Here is an 18,181-nt window from a genome sequence, read left to right as displayed (position 1 = left end):
ATCTAAAAGTAATACAAATGAATCTATATACAGACAAGAAACGAACTCTCAAACATAGAAAACAAACTTATTGTTGCCAAAGGGGAGATAAGGAGGGGGAGGGAAGAACTAAGAATTTGAGATTAACAGGTACAAACTACTATATGTAAAATACATAAAGAACAAGAATGTACTGTATAGCGCTGGGAACTATATTCAGTATCTTGTAATAACCTATAATGAAAAGTAATATGAAATATATATATATATGAAATAACTGAATCACTTTGCTATACACCTAACACAGTACTGTGCACAGTACTTACACAGTAAGTCAACTATACTTCATTTAAAAAAAAATCCCTTTGCATCTGTCTGTCCTTCCCTCTGTCCCATTCCCTTCCTTCTACTCCTAGAAGGAACCCCTTTTTTTGTGATATATCCATGTTGATACATATGTCTTGCTAATTCCTTGACCTATTTATGAGATCCTATTGTATTATTTTTCATTTATCCTATGTTTTTTTTAATTACAGTAAAAGCTCCCCTGAAAGTTCTTATACATCTCCTTATGTTTTGAATGTTTCTCCATACTTTATAATAGTTACTGTGTTTTTTGGTCATGTTAAAATTATACTGTCCTCTTAACCTTGCTTATGGTGTCATTAGTTGTATAGAAGTTTTAAATTTGGATATTGTAAAATATGTTATTTCTTCTGTTTATAGATTTTACTACTTATGTCTTTCGGCTAGAAAATGTATTTTGAGTGAGAGTATGCCAGGCACTGCTTGAAATATTGGTGAACAAAGCAGACAATAGTCTCTGCATTTTTAGAGCTTAAGAAAGCTTTCTGTATTTCAAGGTCAATAATACATTTTCTTTCAATAGTTGTTAAATTTTTAAAACATTTGGATCTTTAATCTATCTGTAATTTACTTTCCATTTAGTGTGTGCTGGGATCTAATTTTATTTTTTTACCCAACACTATTAGTTGAAAAACAGTACTTTGTCCATTTATTATAGTTATAATTCCACTTCTTTTATATACTGCATACCCATAAATACTTGAATCTATTTCCGAATTTTCTGTACTGTTCTGTTTGTTACTGTGTCTGAACCATATTGTTTTAATTACTCTAGCATTATAGTGTTTTGACACGTAGTAGAGCAAGTTCTCCCCTCTTTTTTTTTTGTTTTGGCCAGATTATCTTGGCTATTCTTGCACATTTACTCAAACATAGGAACTTTACGATCTGTTTGAGGTCAAGTTTCATAAATTATTCTATTGGATTTCTTTTTTGGAATTGCATTGTACCTGCAGTGAATTTTAAGAAATTAATACACTTATAATACTGACTGTTCCACATATGAATATGGTATAGAACCCTGTTTATTTAGATCCTTTATGTCCTTCAGTAAAGTTAATATTTTATTAAAGTTATTGCAACATTTTTTTTGTTTTATTCTCAAGTACTACCTTTTCTTATAGTAGTGAATACCATATTTTTTCCTATCACATTTTCTGATTATTGCTGGTATTTGGGAAAACAGCTGTTTTTTTTATGTTTGATCTTCTATCTGGTGACTTGGTGTACTCTGTTCTTAGTCCTAATAATTGGTAGATTATAGAGAGAGTTTTCTAGGTAAATGGTCAAATTGTCTGTAAATGTGAATAGTATTGTATGTTCCTTTTCAGCCGTTAGGTCTCCAACCCCCTGTCCCTGCAGCAGATTCCACTGATTGGAACCTTTAGTACAATGCTGAATTTTAGCAGTGATAGTGAGCAGCCTTGTATTATTACTGAATTTCGTACAGTGCTTCTGATGTTCCACTGTGAAGAATAGTAATTGATGTAGGTTTTTGGTGGATGTTCTTTATCAATTGAGAAATTTCTTCCTATTTCTATTTTGCCAAGAGTTTTATTATGTATGGGTGTTAAAATTTACTGAATACATTTTCGGCATCAATCAATATAACTTTTTTTTCTCTTTCCCTCTTTTGTAATTGCAGTAACAGATTTAAGGTTATAAAATGTTTACTTGTATTTAATTTTAAACTACTGTCAGTTTTGACTAGAAAGATGTGAGAAAACAAAATTTTAAATGCAATATTTTCTGTTATAGAAATCTGTCTTCAAAGGAGTTGCAGGTGACACAGTAGAAAACTCAGTAGTTGACCAAAGGTAAGGTTGAGTTACCAGAAAAATATTATTTTCTTAATTATGTTTAATTATTGTTAATTTTTTAGTATTAGGAATGTTTATTTTATATTCTGCTATAATTAGGTTTAAATGATCTGTCATTGAATTGACAAGGGGAAAAAAGCCAGTATTATTGTCTATAATAGTGGTCCTCAGCTGAGTGATTTTGCTTCCCTTCCCTCCCCAGATATTTGACAATGTCTGGAAACATTTTTGCTTGTCACAATTGTGGAGGGTAAGGTGCTAGTGGCATCTAATGGGTAGAGGCCAGGAATACTACTAAACATCCTACAGTGTACAGGTCAGCCCCCAACAACAAAAAATTATTCAGCCTAAAATATTAATTGAGCTAAGGTTGAGAACCTCTGGTTTAGGAAAAAGGCAAAGTATTGATTGCTATGGAGAAAATTAACATAAAAATTTTGATGTTTAATTTATTTCATGTTACATATTTATTGAACTAGATTAAAAAGAATATGCATCTTTTTAACTTTGAAATTTTCTTTAGCTTTTTAGTTCCTCTTATTACTGAGTATGATAAGCATCTGGAAGAGCTAAATGGGCAGCTGAAATATTATCAGGTATGAAATCATAGCTATCAACCTTTTGGTAATATTTTCTTATATAAAAAAGAAAAAATAGACTCCCTTTCTTTACAAAAACATTGATAAGGAAGAAAATGTTTACCTGTAATCAATTTATGTGTTATTTTCTGGTGTACAGCAAAGTGATTCAGTTATACACATTTATATGTGTGTGTGTGTATATATATATGTATCCTTTTTCAGATTCTTTTCCATTATAGGTTAGTACAATATATTGAATCTAGTTCCCTGTGCTATACAGTAGGTCCTTGTTGTTCATCTGTTTTATATATAGTAGTGTGTATCTGTTAACCCCAAACTCTTAATTTATCCCTGCCCCCTCTTTTCCCCTTTGGTAACCATAAGTTTGTTTTCTACTTCTGTAAGTCTGTTTCTGTTTTAAATAAGTTCTTTGTATCGTTTTTTTTTTTTAGATTCTACATATAAGTGATATATGATATTTGTCTTTCTCTGTCTGACTTACTTTACTTAGTATGATAATCTCTAGGACCATGCATGTTGCTGCAAATGCATTATTTCATTCTTTATGGCTGAATAATATTCCATTGTGTATATGTACACCACATCTTTTTTTGCCCATTCATGTGTTGATAGACACTTAGGTTGCTTCCAACTCTTGGCTATTGTAAATAGTGCAGCTGTGAACATTGGGGTACATGTATCTTTTTTTTTTTTAACATCTTTATTGGAGTATAACTGTTTTACAATGGTGTGTTAGTTTCTGCTTTACAACAAAGTGAATCAGTTATACATATACATATGCATGTATCTTTTTGAATTAGAGTTTTTGTCTTTTCCGGATATATACCCAGGAGTGGGATTGCTGGATCATATGGTAACTCTGCTTTTAGTTTTTTAAGGAATCTCAATACTGTTTTCCAATTTACATTCCCACCAACAGTGTAGGAAGGTTCCCTTTTCTCCACACCCTCTCCAGTATGTATTGTTTGTAGACTTTTTGATGATGGCCATTCTGACCAGTCTGAGGTGATACTTCACTGTGGTTTTGATGTGCATTTCTCTAATAATTAATGATGTTGAGCATCATTTCATGTGCCTGTTGGCCATCTGTATGTCTTCTTTGGAGAAATGTCTATTTAGATCTTCCCCCCATTTTTTAATTCGGTGGTTGTTTTTTTGCTGTTGAGCTGTATGAGCTGTTTGTTTAAATTTTTTAATTGATAAAGAACAACAGAAAGCTCTCTTTTGCACAAATGGTATTTTGCTTTTATTTTTAGGACTAGTGAGCCTAAAGTTTCTGCTGAATTCACTCTCTCAAAATTGCTATAATGACATGTGGTTTGATTGTTATAAAATGGGATATCTAGTTATCTTGAAATTAAACTGTTTTAAATTTTAATTTTTTATAATTTACCTGATTCATATATGTCTTTAATCAGCTAGTTTACTAAGGTGTTTAACTTCATTTTTCCATTTGGCATTCTCCATCTAAGAGTGATTACTGGATTAATTTCAAGAGAGAGGAAGCTGTAGCAGAAAGCCTAAGGGGCAAGAACAGTTGCTACTTTTAGAGAGAAAAAAGGTGTTGACAGCTACTTCTAAGAACACTTGCTCACATAGATATTATTGAGTAGCAATAGTTCTTATGATTTATCTTATTGACCAGTCAAAAAATAGTGTATCTTGAAAGCAGGAAAATATTCACAATAATTCTCTATATGAAAGTTTCTTCCAGAAAATGTAAATAATAGGGGAAAATTTGTTGATAAGAAAGGTACTGCTGAATTTTTGTTTTCTTTCAACGATTAAATATTTTGAAATATTTTACAGTAAAGAATCTTTAGTGTTACTGTAATGATCCACCCTGAATCCTAGTTAATGCATATATCCTACCTAATTATTTAAATAATATTTTTCGAGATACGCTGACATTTTTGCAGTTTTTAAAGATCGATTTTTAAAAAATAATTACAAAATGGGGATAATTGCTACAATAAAATCCAAACCTCTTAGTCTCCATGGCATTCAAGCAAGACCTGCCACCTGCCTTTCCAGTTTTACCTCTCATTGCATGGCTCCATGTGTGGTCAGTACTCAGTTATCTGGTAGTGAATTCATTCATTTTGATATAATTGTGATTCAGGCACAGCAGGGACCTGGGAAAGGTTCACCTTTCAAGCTGGCTTTGTAGTTATAATTGGCTGTTACTGTTTTCCTAGTGGAAGCTTCCTTGAGCTTCTCTAGTTGAAAGGGAGAGAGAAAGGCTTGGAGGATTGCCTGTTCCACCCTTCCCTTGCCAGGTTCACTCCAGGATTGGCTCTTCTTCTTTAGCCTGGGGTACCCAATCAAGAGTAATGGACAGATCATGAATTGATTGCAGTTTTGTTTTAAGTATGATTTTACATGGCCTCCTTCCTGATCTCCACTTGCTCGTTTACTCTTACTGAGAACTGATGACTATGCCTGTGTCGTCTAATATTTTTTGCTTCTTTGCTCTTACTCATATTTCACCCTACTTGAAATGCCCTTTCTTTCCTGTTGAAATCTTACAATTCCTTTAACCCCTCAGAGAAAATTAAAAATACCTTCATTTCATTCCCTTTACAGTATATATTTTATTCGTATTGGTATTTTAGTTAGTGATTTTTTTTTTTTTTACCATCTTTCCTACTAATGTATGCGTTAGGGACCACATTGGTTTACTGTAGCAGCCTTGTATAGTGCAGAGAGTTTATACAACTAAAAAAGGTGGTCAATCAGAGACTGAATGAATTATTGCTAAAGAAGATCTTTATTTGCTTTTTTTGCCATTAACATTTTACTTTTTGAAATTCAAGCACTTACATGGGCTTCACCTAAACTAAGATGAATTACGATATATATTCAAGGTCTAGGAATCATCGGATATTTCCTATAGTGACATATTAAGGAATATCTTACATCTCTTTTCCTATAAACATCTCTAAATATAGGAATTACATTTTAAAATATTTCTTAATATGTTATATGAAATATTTTTACTTATATTCTATTCAAAATGTTCTATTACATTTTGTGTATCATTAAAATATCTATATTTAATATTGCTTGTTAGAAGTGAAGAATAATTATTTCTTATCTGTAGACTAGTGTCATAGAATCCAATTGCTTGCATATGAATAAACTACTTAATATAAATCTAATTGTCTGGAAAATGTTTTTCTGCAACCATATTTTATTCTTTCAGAAACAGATGGGTGAGATGAAACTACAACTTGAAAATGTCATCAAGGAAAATGAAAGGTAGATCAATTAACTACTGATTATCTTATTGTTGTTTTAGGTAACTTTTATTATTGTTATTTGGTATTTTATTCATGGAGTATACTGGTTATGAGTGTGGACGCTGGGGCCTGATTTCCTTTTTGACTCCTGGTTCCATTGCTTATTAGCTATATGACCTTGGACAAGTTAACCTCTTTGTGCTTTAGGGTTTCCTCATCTATAAGTGGGAGATAATAACAGAACCTATTTCTTAGAGCTGACTATAAGGGATAAAGTATTTGCTTAAAATAGGGTACATAATAAGCACTTTATAAATATTAGCAATCATGAATAGTATAGTATAGAATATATATTAGGAAACATACTGATAAAACAGAAACCTATCAACCCACTATCCAGTTAAGAGCTAAAATGTTATCAATACTGGTGCACTTATCCGTATTTTCCTTCCCTATCCCATGTTCCTCCTTCCCTCTACCAGAGGTTAATACTGTCTTGAATTTTTGTTTATCGTTCCCTTGCTTTTAAAAACGTTTGTAGGTATGTGTATTTCTAATGATATATTATTTAGTTTTGCATTTTTAAAAACTTCCAAAAATAGTATTATTTAGTCTTCTGAGACTTACTTTTTTTCCACTCAATATTATGCGTAAGCAGAAGAGTTTCAGGGATGGGTCATAGGCTATGTGAATATTCAATTTTGCAATATATTGCCAACCAAATTTCCAAAGTGGCTATACCAATTTACATTCCCACCAGTGATATTTATGAGTTCTTATTGATTCGTATATTTTATCAGCCCTTACTCTTACCAGGTTTCTTAATTTTTGTTATTTTGAGTCCTAAATGGTATTTCATTGTGGTTTTAACTTACATTTTCCTGAATACCAATATGGTTAACCATTTTTCATGTATTTATTTACCCATGTGGTTTTCTCATGAAATGCTTGTTCATTTCTTTTTCCCATTTTCTCTTTATCTTTTCATTAGTAAATTGTCAAAGTACTTTATATAATCTGTATTCTGAATATTTGTTAGTGTGCTGATCAGTGCAAACAGTAACCATCATAGACACTTCAAACAAGAAGGGATTTAGTCACTTACAGTTAAGTACTATGTAGGTAAGATAATTGGTTTTAGAGTCATACCTTAGAGGCTGAGATTCTGAGGCCAGGAATTTATGCTGCTGCCACCATCTCTGTAGCCACCACTACAGCATCATTTCCATGGAGCTGAAAACTTGACACTGGAAAGTGGGGCGAGGGGTACTCACTTCAGGAGACACTCATGTCTATCAGTTTTGCTTGCCATCTGTCGTACCTATAGAAGAATGTTCTCAGCTCACTTCTGCCTTCTATATCCCTTTCAAGTGCCTGTCACTTGTGAAACTTTAATCCCATCCACCACACCAGCTGCAAGGACATCCGGGAAACATAGTTTTAGACTTTCAGCCATTATGAAAGATGCCGGGATATGGAAAGGGATGGGAATGAATAATGAGTGCCAATGGCTCATTCAACGTGCTAGACAATAGATATGTTTCAGATATCTGTTCCCAGGTTGTGATATGTTTGATCAACAGAAATTTCTTCTTTTTTTTTTTTTTTTTTTAATTTTGAGGTAGTTGAATATATCAGTCTTCTTTCTTATGGTTGTTGGTCTTTGTGTATAACAAATCCTCTCTCAGCCTGTGGTCATAAAGATCTTCTCTTACATTTTCTTCTAAAAATGTTCAGAGTTTTATTCTATCCCAAGTTTAACTTTTAAAGGTCATGCACCTGGACTGAGACCTGATATATCTTTTGTTGTCGCCTTACAAAACAAAACCAAAAAATGAAGAAATACATTTTTTTTCGGTTTTAAATTCATTTCAAGCATAAGCTCTTTTTAAGTTTGGCATCCTTTGTTCGCATTCTTCTATGTAAATCTCTTAATTAGATTTTCAGTTTTTCTCATTTATTTGTGTTTTTTCCCATGGGAAAGTTTTTCTAACTTTAACTTTTTATGATTTACTGTTCTTTCTCAAAATAATTATTTAAAAGGCTATGATTTTCCTATTAAAGACTATTGCTAAGATTTTTGAATCACCAGTGTATGTAAGTTAAGTTTGTATTTTAATGTATTGGAGATAATACGGTGTTATATGATTGAGCTCATGATTTAGTTGTTTCCTATATTTGACTCCATACTCTTCCTTTTATGTCCAGGTCTTTTGAAACCAGTCTTTTAAAAATCTGCCTTTACCTGTTTAATAGTAGTGCAGTCATGGCTCATGAATGTAATAGGGAAATGGGGAATATGGATTCAGAGCTTATTAAAAGGCACTTTTAGTAACTCGAAATGTTATCAGGTTTTAAAGTGAACTCTATGCCCTTAGGGCAACATCCTGCTTTTAAGTATTGCTGTTAAAGACTGCAAAATCAAAAAGAGCTCATCATTTTTAAGGAAAATATCTTAAATATGGTCAAGTCTGAATAATGGAAGCTAGCAGTGGCATGGATTATACAATAGTATGCAATTCCACATTATTGGGTTTTGGAAACTTTTTAATACATTTGTGTATAGTGAGTATTTTCTGGGAATTGATTACAAATAGAAAATAATGAAGTCATTTTATAAAATGAGACTTAGGAGGAGGTGAAAAGATATTCATTTTATCATCCTTCCCTTTTTTTTTTGCGGTATGCAAAAAATAATAACCAAATAATAACCAAGCAAATAAATAATTTCAGGTAGTAATAAGGTACCACAAATAAAATTGGATAATAGAAAACAGAAAGTTGGGGAGGGAGGAACAGTGCTAGATAATGTGGTCAGGGAATGCCTGCCTGATTGAAGAGAAGGAGACAGTCCTGTGTAGGTCTGGAGAATAACATTGCAGGCAGAAGAAATAAGTAAAAGGTCTTCTGGTGGAAACTGGTTTGCCAGTTTTAAGAAAGCCAAAGTAAGACGGCCACTGTGACTGGAGACTAGTCATCAAAGGAGGGTGTGGTAAGAGGCATATATATATGTAAATATACAAACACAAACTTATTATAAACAGAGACATATACAGAAATAGGGGTACCTCTGAATTTATATAAGGTTATTAAAAAGATAAATATTAAACTTTATAATGAAAGCTTAGGATTCGGGTGAACTTTTGGGGATGGTCTTCCTCACAGTGTAATGGTGTAAATTAGTATCAGAACAGCAGGGTTTACCATGTAATTCCAGAGATATCTTTTCACTCTCTCATTGGAAAATAGATCAAATATATTCATCTTTTGCTACTATATAAATAAAGTTTTGGGGTAGAGAATACCATTTTTGGACAAGTACTGAAAAATAATGGCTTTATTACTATTTTTATAAATATACACATGAACTCCTTTCTCCCAAATTTCAAATAGACTATATTGTGTTCATAGGCTATTATCAACATACACTAATGATATAATAATTAAGGATGGTGAAATCAAACCTAAAATTACAACTCTGATCTATATTATTATTTATTATTCAATTATCATTGGTCAATAAGAACAAATCAATGAAAATAGTGCTAAAAACAATTCTATTTTATAATGCTATTGAAATCTTCTAAATCATAAATATTTAGTTTTAATCTTAAAAAGATAAATATATTAGACTATCATAAAACAAAAACTTACAAACTTAGTAAAATAAATAATATGCTAAATATAATTGTTTTAATTTATTAAATACTAACTTTATACTCCTGTTGAAGTTTTCTGTTTCTGTGCTCTAAAGCTACATATATGCCTAAATAAAAAAGTAAAGACAGTTATAAATTTCAAAAAAGCTTTTTGGTGACAGTTGAACCAAAGACTAGTTAACAGATTGCGCAGCAAAAGATAGCTACATGTATCAGAGAAGAGTAAATTTTTTCTGTAAAGGACCAGATACCAAATATTCTAGGTTTTGTGGGCCATTCAGTCTCTGTCTCAACTATTCAACTCCATCATTGTAGAGCAAAAGCAGCCAGACAGTATACAAATGAACAAGTCTGGCCGTGATCTAATAAACTTTTACTTACCAAAAGAGGTGGCAGGCCAGATTTGGCCCTCAAGCTGTAGTTTGTGAATCCCTGACAGATGCCGTTAAGTCTCTGTACTAGTTACTATACTTTGACTACAAGCAACAGTGATTTTTGTCTGTTTTATTCACTAATGTATTCCAGAAACTTGAATAGCGCTTGGTACTTAGTACTCAATAAATATTTGTGAATGATTGAATGAATGTTTTATTACCTCACCAAATATTAAATCTGAAGGCAAGTGGCTCTAGATTTGTTTCAGCAGTTCAATAATGTAATTTAAGGACCAAAGGCTTCACCATCTTTCCCTTCTTCTAATCTTTTTTTGTTTCTGTTACATACTCTCATGGTTACAAAATGGCTATAGCAGCTTCAACATATATCACTTTCTAAAATGACAAGGAACAGGAAGGAGGTAAAGTTTTCTTCTTGCCAGTCTCTCTTTTTATCAGGGAGAAAAAGCTTTCCCAGAGGCTCTACAACAGACTCTCCCTTATACTTCACTGGGTACAAGTGAGTCACGTGTTCATACTTAGACCAATTCCTGGCAAAAAGACATGTGCACTGGTTTATAATCAAAGATTTATCACCTGAGATTGTGGAAGAAGCTAATCTCCCTGAGCACAATGCAACTGGAACAAAATCAGGGTTATATGAATTATGAAAGAAGGGAAGACAGCTCTTATGGAGGCAACAAATAATGTCTTTCATACCCTCAATAATAAAATAAAAATAATAACAATAAAAGGTAGTATTTTCTTAGTGCCAGGAAGTGCTGTATATATATTCACTCATTTAATTATCTTATCCAATTTTCATCCTCTGGCAAGTTATGAGGAGGAAATATGATATTAAAGAAAAAATGAGAGAAAAAATAAAAAACACTATATTCTCAACATGAACTGAGTTTAAAGGAATAAACTAAAACTGGGAAGGATGGGCTTCCCTGGTGGCTCAGTGGTTGAGAGTCTGCCTGCCGATGCAGGGGACACGGGTTCGTGCCCCGGTCTGGGAAGAAGTAGATAAGTAGAAGTAGTAGTAGTAGTAGATAAGTAGTAGAAGTAGATAAGGAAGACCTTATCTACTAGAATGTATCCTTCATGGAGCAGGGCCCTTGTCTATTTTGTTTGCCACTGTATACCTAACACCTTTGAACAGTGCTTGATACATATTAAATGCTCAAAAAATATTTTTTTAGTGGATGATTGCAAATATTAGGAACATAAACACATACATATATTCATATTTGGCTGTTTTTGCTTCAAGAAATAGAAACAGGTCATTCTGAGTAAATGGGAATGTATGATAAGGAGGAACATGGAATACAGCTAGAACTGGGAAACAATTAGGACCATCTCTGAGGATGTGCTCCTCTTATCAGTTGTCTCATACAGCCTTAATTGTCCCCCTCGGTAATGGCACCCCTTTCCATATAGCAGCTGCTCCTATTCTTCCAACCAAAAAGCTGATTCTCTCTGTTCTTTAGGTCAAATCCTGAAGGTACCCATTCTTGTTAGTTACTAATGGCCAACACTTCTGTTTTCAGAACGCTTCATGCCAGTCAGCGTATGATAGGGCTGCCCTTGAGAAATATGCAAAACTTTAATCTAATCATAGACTTTCCTCTGTAAAAAATAGCCTGCACTATTCCCCAGAGCATGGGTTATGGTCAAGGATTACTTAAGTCTGTGCATGGCAGACGGTGTTAACTATAACATGTCCAATATATACATTAGATTGTAATTGTTGAAGATATCACTCTGGCTGGAGACATCAGAGAAGGCTTAAGTGAGGGGATGAAATTTGAGCAGAGTCTTTAAGAATGAGTAGGAGTTCATCAAATTAAAAATCATATGTTTATTAAAATACAGATCATTTACTGTGGTTATATCTCAGCGTATTTGTATAGGGGAATTAGGCATAAGACTGGGATGGTGGGCAGGGAGCAGATCATATAAGATCTTATATGCTCTGCTAAGGAATTTTAACTTGTCTTACAGATGGCGTAGGGGGCTCTTCAAGGGCTTTTAGCAGAGGAGGAGGGTGCACTGTTGAAGGATTGAATTCAGTTGTACTTTAGAACTTGAAAATGCCAAATTTTTCTGGAAAGAATATATATGATTCACTGTAGGAGGAGACGAAGGGAAGCAACAATTCTAGTTATCAGACTGTTCTGTATTAATCCCCAAAAGAAACACTACACCATGGCAGGGATGTGGATACCTTCACTGAGGAAGCTTGGACTTAAGGATGAAAAATGTCTGTCAGGTGAGGGAAGGCATGTAGAGAGGTTGTACCAGGCAGTTGTCTAGAATGTTTTCTAATTGTATGTATTTGTCTTACTCTGTCTTCTCTCTTACTTGACTGTAAGATTCCCTAACACTATTCCCTGTTCCCCTATTTTAATATCTACAAAATTGGGATGTAGCCATAGTGAATGGCATGTCAAGATTAATAAGCAGCAATTTTTATTTTTAATAGTATGTAAAAGAATGGTGCATCTTACTATCAATGACAAATTCAATTCAAAGAAAGACTGGTTAGAAGTGTATTTGATTTGTCTTTGTCATCTCAGAGATCAAAACTTTTAGAAAGTCATCTTGGCCAAAATTCTATTGCCTATTAATGCTAATTAGTTATAATTTCAGGACTGCAGTTACTGGCTGGGTGATTTTCCTGTTGTTAATACTTTAATCTATCTGGAACTCAGTTTCTTTTTTTTAAACTGAAGTATAGTTGATTTACAATGTTGTGCCGATCTCTGCTGTACAGCAAAGTGACTCAGTTATACACATATATACATTCCTTTTTCATATATTATTTTCCATTATGGTTTATCACAGGATATTGAATGTAGTTCCCTGTGCTATACATTAGAACCTTGTTGTTTTTCCACTCTAAGCATAATAGTTTGCGTCTGCCAACCCCAAACTCCCAGTCTATCCCTCTCTTTCCCCCCTCCACCTTGGCAACCACAAGTCTGTTCTCTACATCTATGAGTCTGTTTCTGTTTTGTAGATAGGCTCATTTGTGCCATACTTTAGATTCCACATATAAGTGATGTCATATGGTATTTGTCTTTCTCTTTCTGACTTACTTCACTTAGTATCGCAATCTCTGGTTGCATCCATGTTGCTGCAAATGGCATTATTTCATTCTTTTTTATGGCTGAGTAGTATTCCATTGTGTATATGTACTACATCTTCTTTATTCATTCATCTGTTGATGGATATTTAGGTTTTTTCTATGTTTTGGCTATTGTGAATAGTGCTGCTATCAACATAGGGGTGCATGTATCTTTTTGAATTAAAGTTTTGTCCAGGTATAGTCTCAGGAGTGGGATTGCTGGATCATATGGTTCATTCTATTTTTAGTTTTCTGAGGAACCTCCATACTGTTTTCCATAGTGGCTGTACCAACTTACATTCCCACCAACAGTGTAGGAGGTGGAACTCAGTTTCTTTTTTTTTTTTTCTCCATGCAGATTATTCTTTATTTCTCAACCTCCATACTGTTTTCCATAGTGGCTGTACCAACTTACATTCCCACCAACAGTGTAGGAGGTGGAACTCAGTTTCTTTTTTTTTTTTCTCCATGCAGATTATTCTTTATTTCTCCAAACACTCATACTTCCTTAGCATTCTGTCTGCTCACATTTTCCAACAGCCTGAGAAAACCACCCACATCTCTATACATTAAACTTATACACATTTTTAGGAACCAATTTAAATATGATCTTTTCTGAAAAATCTTTGCACATTCCATTGTAGTATTTTTTTTAACATCTTTATTGGAGTATAATTGCTTTACAATGGTGTGTTAGTTTCTGCTTTATAACAAAGTGAATCATTATAGTATTTTTATACCTTGGTTAGGGCATTTATTACTTTTACTTCGGATTGCAGACACTTACTTATGTATATGTACATTAAATCATTAAAACAAGAATTCAATTCTGTTTCATGTCTTCTATTACTTAAATAGGTCTTTTTTAAAATTAGTTATCTGTTTTATACATATTAGTGTATATATGTCAATCCCAATCTCCCAATTCATCCCCCCTCACCCTGCTTTCCCCCCTTAGTGTCCATACGTTTGGATCTCAGTTTCTTAATCTATGAAATGAGAGATTTGGACTAGATTTCAGTTTTATTTTTTATATATTTTTATGATTATAGTAAGTGCTTGTTAAATATCTTTTGAAGTAATACTGCAAGTGGTAAGATAGAAAAATAATAAAAGCCATAAGTAACAACTTAAAAGGCATAGATATGTAGTAATTTAATGTAAAGCATCATATTATATTTTAGGATAATATTTATTTTCTTAAAGACTTTTTATCAGGAATATCTTATCCAATGAAACAGTCAACAGGAAGAGGTCAGAAACACTGTTACTTTTTTGATTTAGTACATTGTACCTAGCATAAAATATAGTACAAACCCTCTTTCTTTCTAGATTAATAGATGGTCTGGAGATTGAAAGAGGCAATAAAGTGGAGAATCATAAGACATACATAGAATACTTTAAAAATTTTTGACTTTGACTTAAAGTAAATGTGCACTTATTTAATCTTTTTTATATAATGCCTAAGATCTTTACTTTGAGTAAGCCTACTAATTGTAGTTCTTTGTTGTCTGTACGCGGGCCTCTCACTGTTGTGGCCTCTCCCGTTGCGGAGCACAGGCTCCAGACGCGCAGGCTCAGCGGCCATGGCTCACGGGCCCAGCCGCTCCGCGGCATGTGGAATCTTCCCGGACCGGGGCACGAACCCATGTTCCCTGCATCGGCAGGCGGACTCGCAACCACTGCGCCACCAGGGAAGCCCTCTTTGTTGTCTTTTATACATAAACCATAAAGATAATTCATTCTTTATAATTTCCAGTTTCAGTTTCTTTGAAGAAGAGTGAGTACTTAGAGATCCTTTTGATCTCCTTTTGATCCTGTGATTTTATAAATTTTCTGACTTTTTATAATTATTTTACCTACCTCTAATTCAACAGCAGCTATTTAACAACTCATCTTTACTGATCCTTTCATATTCAGTTTAGGTTTCATAGAAAAAACCCCAGCTCTTTTGTATTTTTATTTTTTTCACTTTGGGTCACATTTAATTAAATTGTACAATTATAATAATAGTTTATGGCAGGTATAGTAGATTGGCTTAACATCTGTTCCAACCTCCTTTTTGTATACCTTCTTGTACTGCAAAGGCTGGAAAACTAAAAACTAGTTCAGGGTAGGAATTTGGTTCTGCTAATGATAAACACATGTAAGAGACCTAAATTAGGAGATAAGTGGGAGGAGAAGCTGTGTATGAGAATCTATTTTTGTGGATGAGAATCTAACAAGTGTAGAGTGGCTCTAGAGCCAATAATTCTGGCAGCTGCTTCTGTCAGAGCTAAGTCAGGGTGTTCCTGCAGGCAATAGCTCTGGCAGTAACTTCCTGACCCCAGGATCTCAGCTAAGGAGGTGTGATCCTAGAACCAGTGATTGGTGTAGCCACTTCCTGATTGTCCAGCTTTCTAATTGTGGTCTGTATATCATTTCTCTCAGCAAAACAGTTCTGCAATTAACTAAACCAATAAGATTGACTTTTTTTTAGCATTTGCACTAGAAAATAGAGACCAGCTAGTTGATGGTGACTGCAGATAAAGCACCTATGCAGAGAAATGTGGTGCTACTAATGTTATTAATAAGGGTAACACTGTTTACTTCTACAAAGCTTTGTATGATTTCATTTCTCCTCTTACTATGAAGCCAACCAAATATGATGGAACTTTCTCCTCTTTATTTTCTTACAGTTCTTATGTTTTGACTTGACTATATATTTGAATAAATACAGCTAGGACCAGAACTATCTTACTATCCTGTACATAATATCTCTTCAAATGTTTGTTGAACTTACTAAAATTATTGATACCTAATTTTCAAGATTTGTTAACCATACATAAAAAATAATGCTTTGAAAAAGACTAATTCCTTAAACCTTTGCAGTACTTAAATGGCTTTATTTTCTCAATTATACTGCTAAGATCTTTGGAGAATTAGATAACATATATTTACTTAGTATTTATAAATATATTATTGCAGCTAAATTATATTTCAAAGAAAACAAGGGCAAAAATAAACAGGAATGTAAAAGATATAAAGAGTAAAGAACAAGTTTGAGTATATGTGTGTATATTTCTCTGTTTGTACTACTCATATATGAACCAACAGGAATATAGTGTGTTTTTCAAGACCCATGAAACATTTACATAGACATGGGCTGCAGACCCTCCCCACCACATACATACATACAAATTAAACATAAATCACACCTACAATAAATTAGAAATAACAAGAAGTGAGTGTAAAGAATTTCTTTTAACTACATTTTCAACTACTGAGATAAAGAGGAAAACTAAAATTAAAAACTGCATAAAATAAATAGCATATCAAACTAGTGAGATGCAGCGAAACTAGTACTCAGAACATTTTTAATTAACTGAAAATAAGTTAGATAGTTTTGTTTACAGTGATGGCAACAGACTCCTTTTGAGAAAACTAGAGAATCTGGACAAAAACTAGAAAATCTTGACAAAAATCAAATTTGTTTAAAGTGAATTGGAGTCAGTGTAGAATTGTAGGGTAAAGACAAGGAAAAGAAAGAAATCCAGGGATATGAGCCTGCGTTTGGGGTTACTTTCCCTTAAATATATCTCCTGATGTCAGAAGAGGTGAAGAGAGGTTGAAAACTGAGCAGAGCTCAAAACAAATTCATGGAGCTAGAGAAATAAAAATTGAAATTCAGAGCCCATCAGACTTGAGGGTAGGTGGCTCAGGAACATACAGGCTTTGAAGTAAGAGTGACTCCCCCAAAATAGATTAGTCCTGAAAAGATCTAAAACATGACTCTGATGTTTGATACAACATGATGTTATAAATGACATGATCAGGGATTGAGAATACCCCTCCCCACCTGAAAAAAGAAAAGGAAGACTTTTAGAGGAAGATAACATCATTGCTAGGCCTCAGAATATCTCTGTACTTTTTTACTTGTGATATCTGGCTCATATCTGGCGTAAAAAGAACTGGTAATGGGAAGATTGAAGACAGCATGGTTAAAAAATCATAAAAAAATAGTATACAATAGAAACAGATCCACGGTTTGGTCTTTAAAATAACTATGCACCATGTTCAATGAAATAAGATACAATTTTGAGAATTTCTGTAAGAGAACTAAAAACTCTTAAAGAACCAAATAGAAATTCTAGAACTGAAAATTGCAGTAATAATGGAAATGAGACATAACTGAAGAGAGAATTAATGGAATGCAACCCAAGTCAGAAGAAAATATTCAGAATGAAGGTCAGAGAGAGAAGGGGATAGAAAATGCAGAACAAAATAAATAAATAAAAACTAAGAGACATATGGGAAATAGTGAAAACAGCTAAAAGTAATATAGCTTGAGTCCCAGAAAGAGAGGACAGAGAGACATCAATCCACAGATTAAGAACACACCGTGCATCGTAAGCAGGATAATACAAAAGTACTGTACCTAGGTACATTATTATAAAATCAAAGAAAACCAAAGAAAAAGAAAAAACTTAACAGCAGAAAGAGCTTATCTTATCTAGCCGCAATAAGATATTAACTGACTTCCCAACAGAGATACTGGAAATCAGGAGACAGTGGAATATTTTTAAAGTGCTGAAAGAAAAACTGTCAGTGTAGAATTCTTTACCCAGTGAAATATCCATCAGAAGAAAGGTCAGATGAAAAGAAATTGAGAGCATTATCATTAGCAAAAATAAAGAAAATCCTAAAAAGATATTCTACAAAAAGAAAATAATCCCAGATGAAAGTTTAGAATTACAGGAAATGGTGCCCATGGGAGAAAGTCTAATGAACATCAGCTATTCTAAAACAATAATAATGTCCCTAAAATATCTGTAGAGAATTAAATATAAGGCAGCAATATCATAAATTTAGGGAAAGGGCATTTGGAGTTAAAATATTCTCAGGTTCTAGCATTACCCAAAAGAAATATAATACTAATTTATTTTAGAGTTTGATAACTCAATGATGCATGTTTTAATCTTTAAAAGTAAAGCCAACTGCCAACCAAGATAATGTAACTGCCAACC

At 33.3% G+C, this 18,181-nt stretch overlaps 1 protein-coding gene across 3 annotated transcripts in view; it reads left to right on the top strand.

Annotated features, from left to right (window-relative positions):
- The window catches only part of SCLT1 (sodium channel and clathrin linker 1), a 286,704-nt gene that overhangs the window by 59,910 nt on the left and 208,613 nt on the right, over positions 1–18,181 (top strand). For all 3 annotated transcript variants that reach the window (XM_055086225.1, XM_007112647.4, XM_055086226.1), the window contains exons 3-5: positions 2,104–2,162; positions 2,689–2,761; positions 5,973–6,028. In XM_055086225.1, coding sequence (XP_054942200.1) covers positions 2,104–2,162; positions 2,689–2,761; positions 5,973–6,028 — 188 coding nt within the window. The remainder of the gene's footprint in view (positions 1–2,103; positions 2,163–2,688; positions 2,762–5,972; positions 6,029–18,181) is intronic.

Source organism: Physeter macrocephalus, chromosome 7 (genome assembly GCF_002837175.3).
Source record: "Physeter macrocephalus isolate SW-GA chromosome 7, ASM283717v5, whole genome shotgun sequence".
Lineage (NCBI taxonomy): Eukaryota > Metazoa > Chordata > Mammalia > Artiodactyla > Physeteridae > Physeter > Physeter macrocephalus.
The sequence above is the reverse complement of the archived record's forward strand: the minus strand, read 5'-3'. Positions and strand labels throughout refer to the sequence as shown.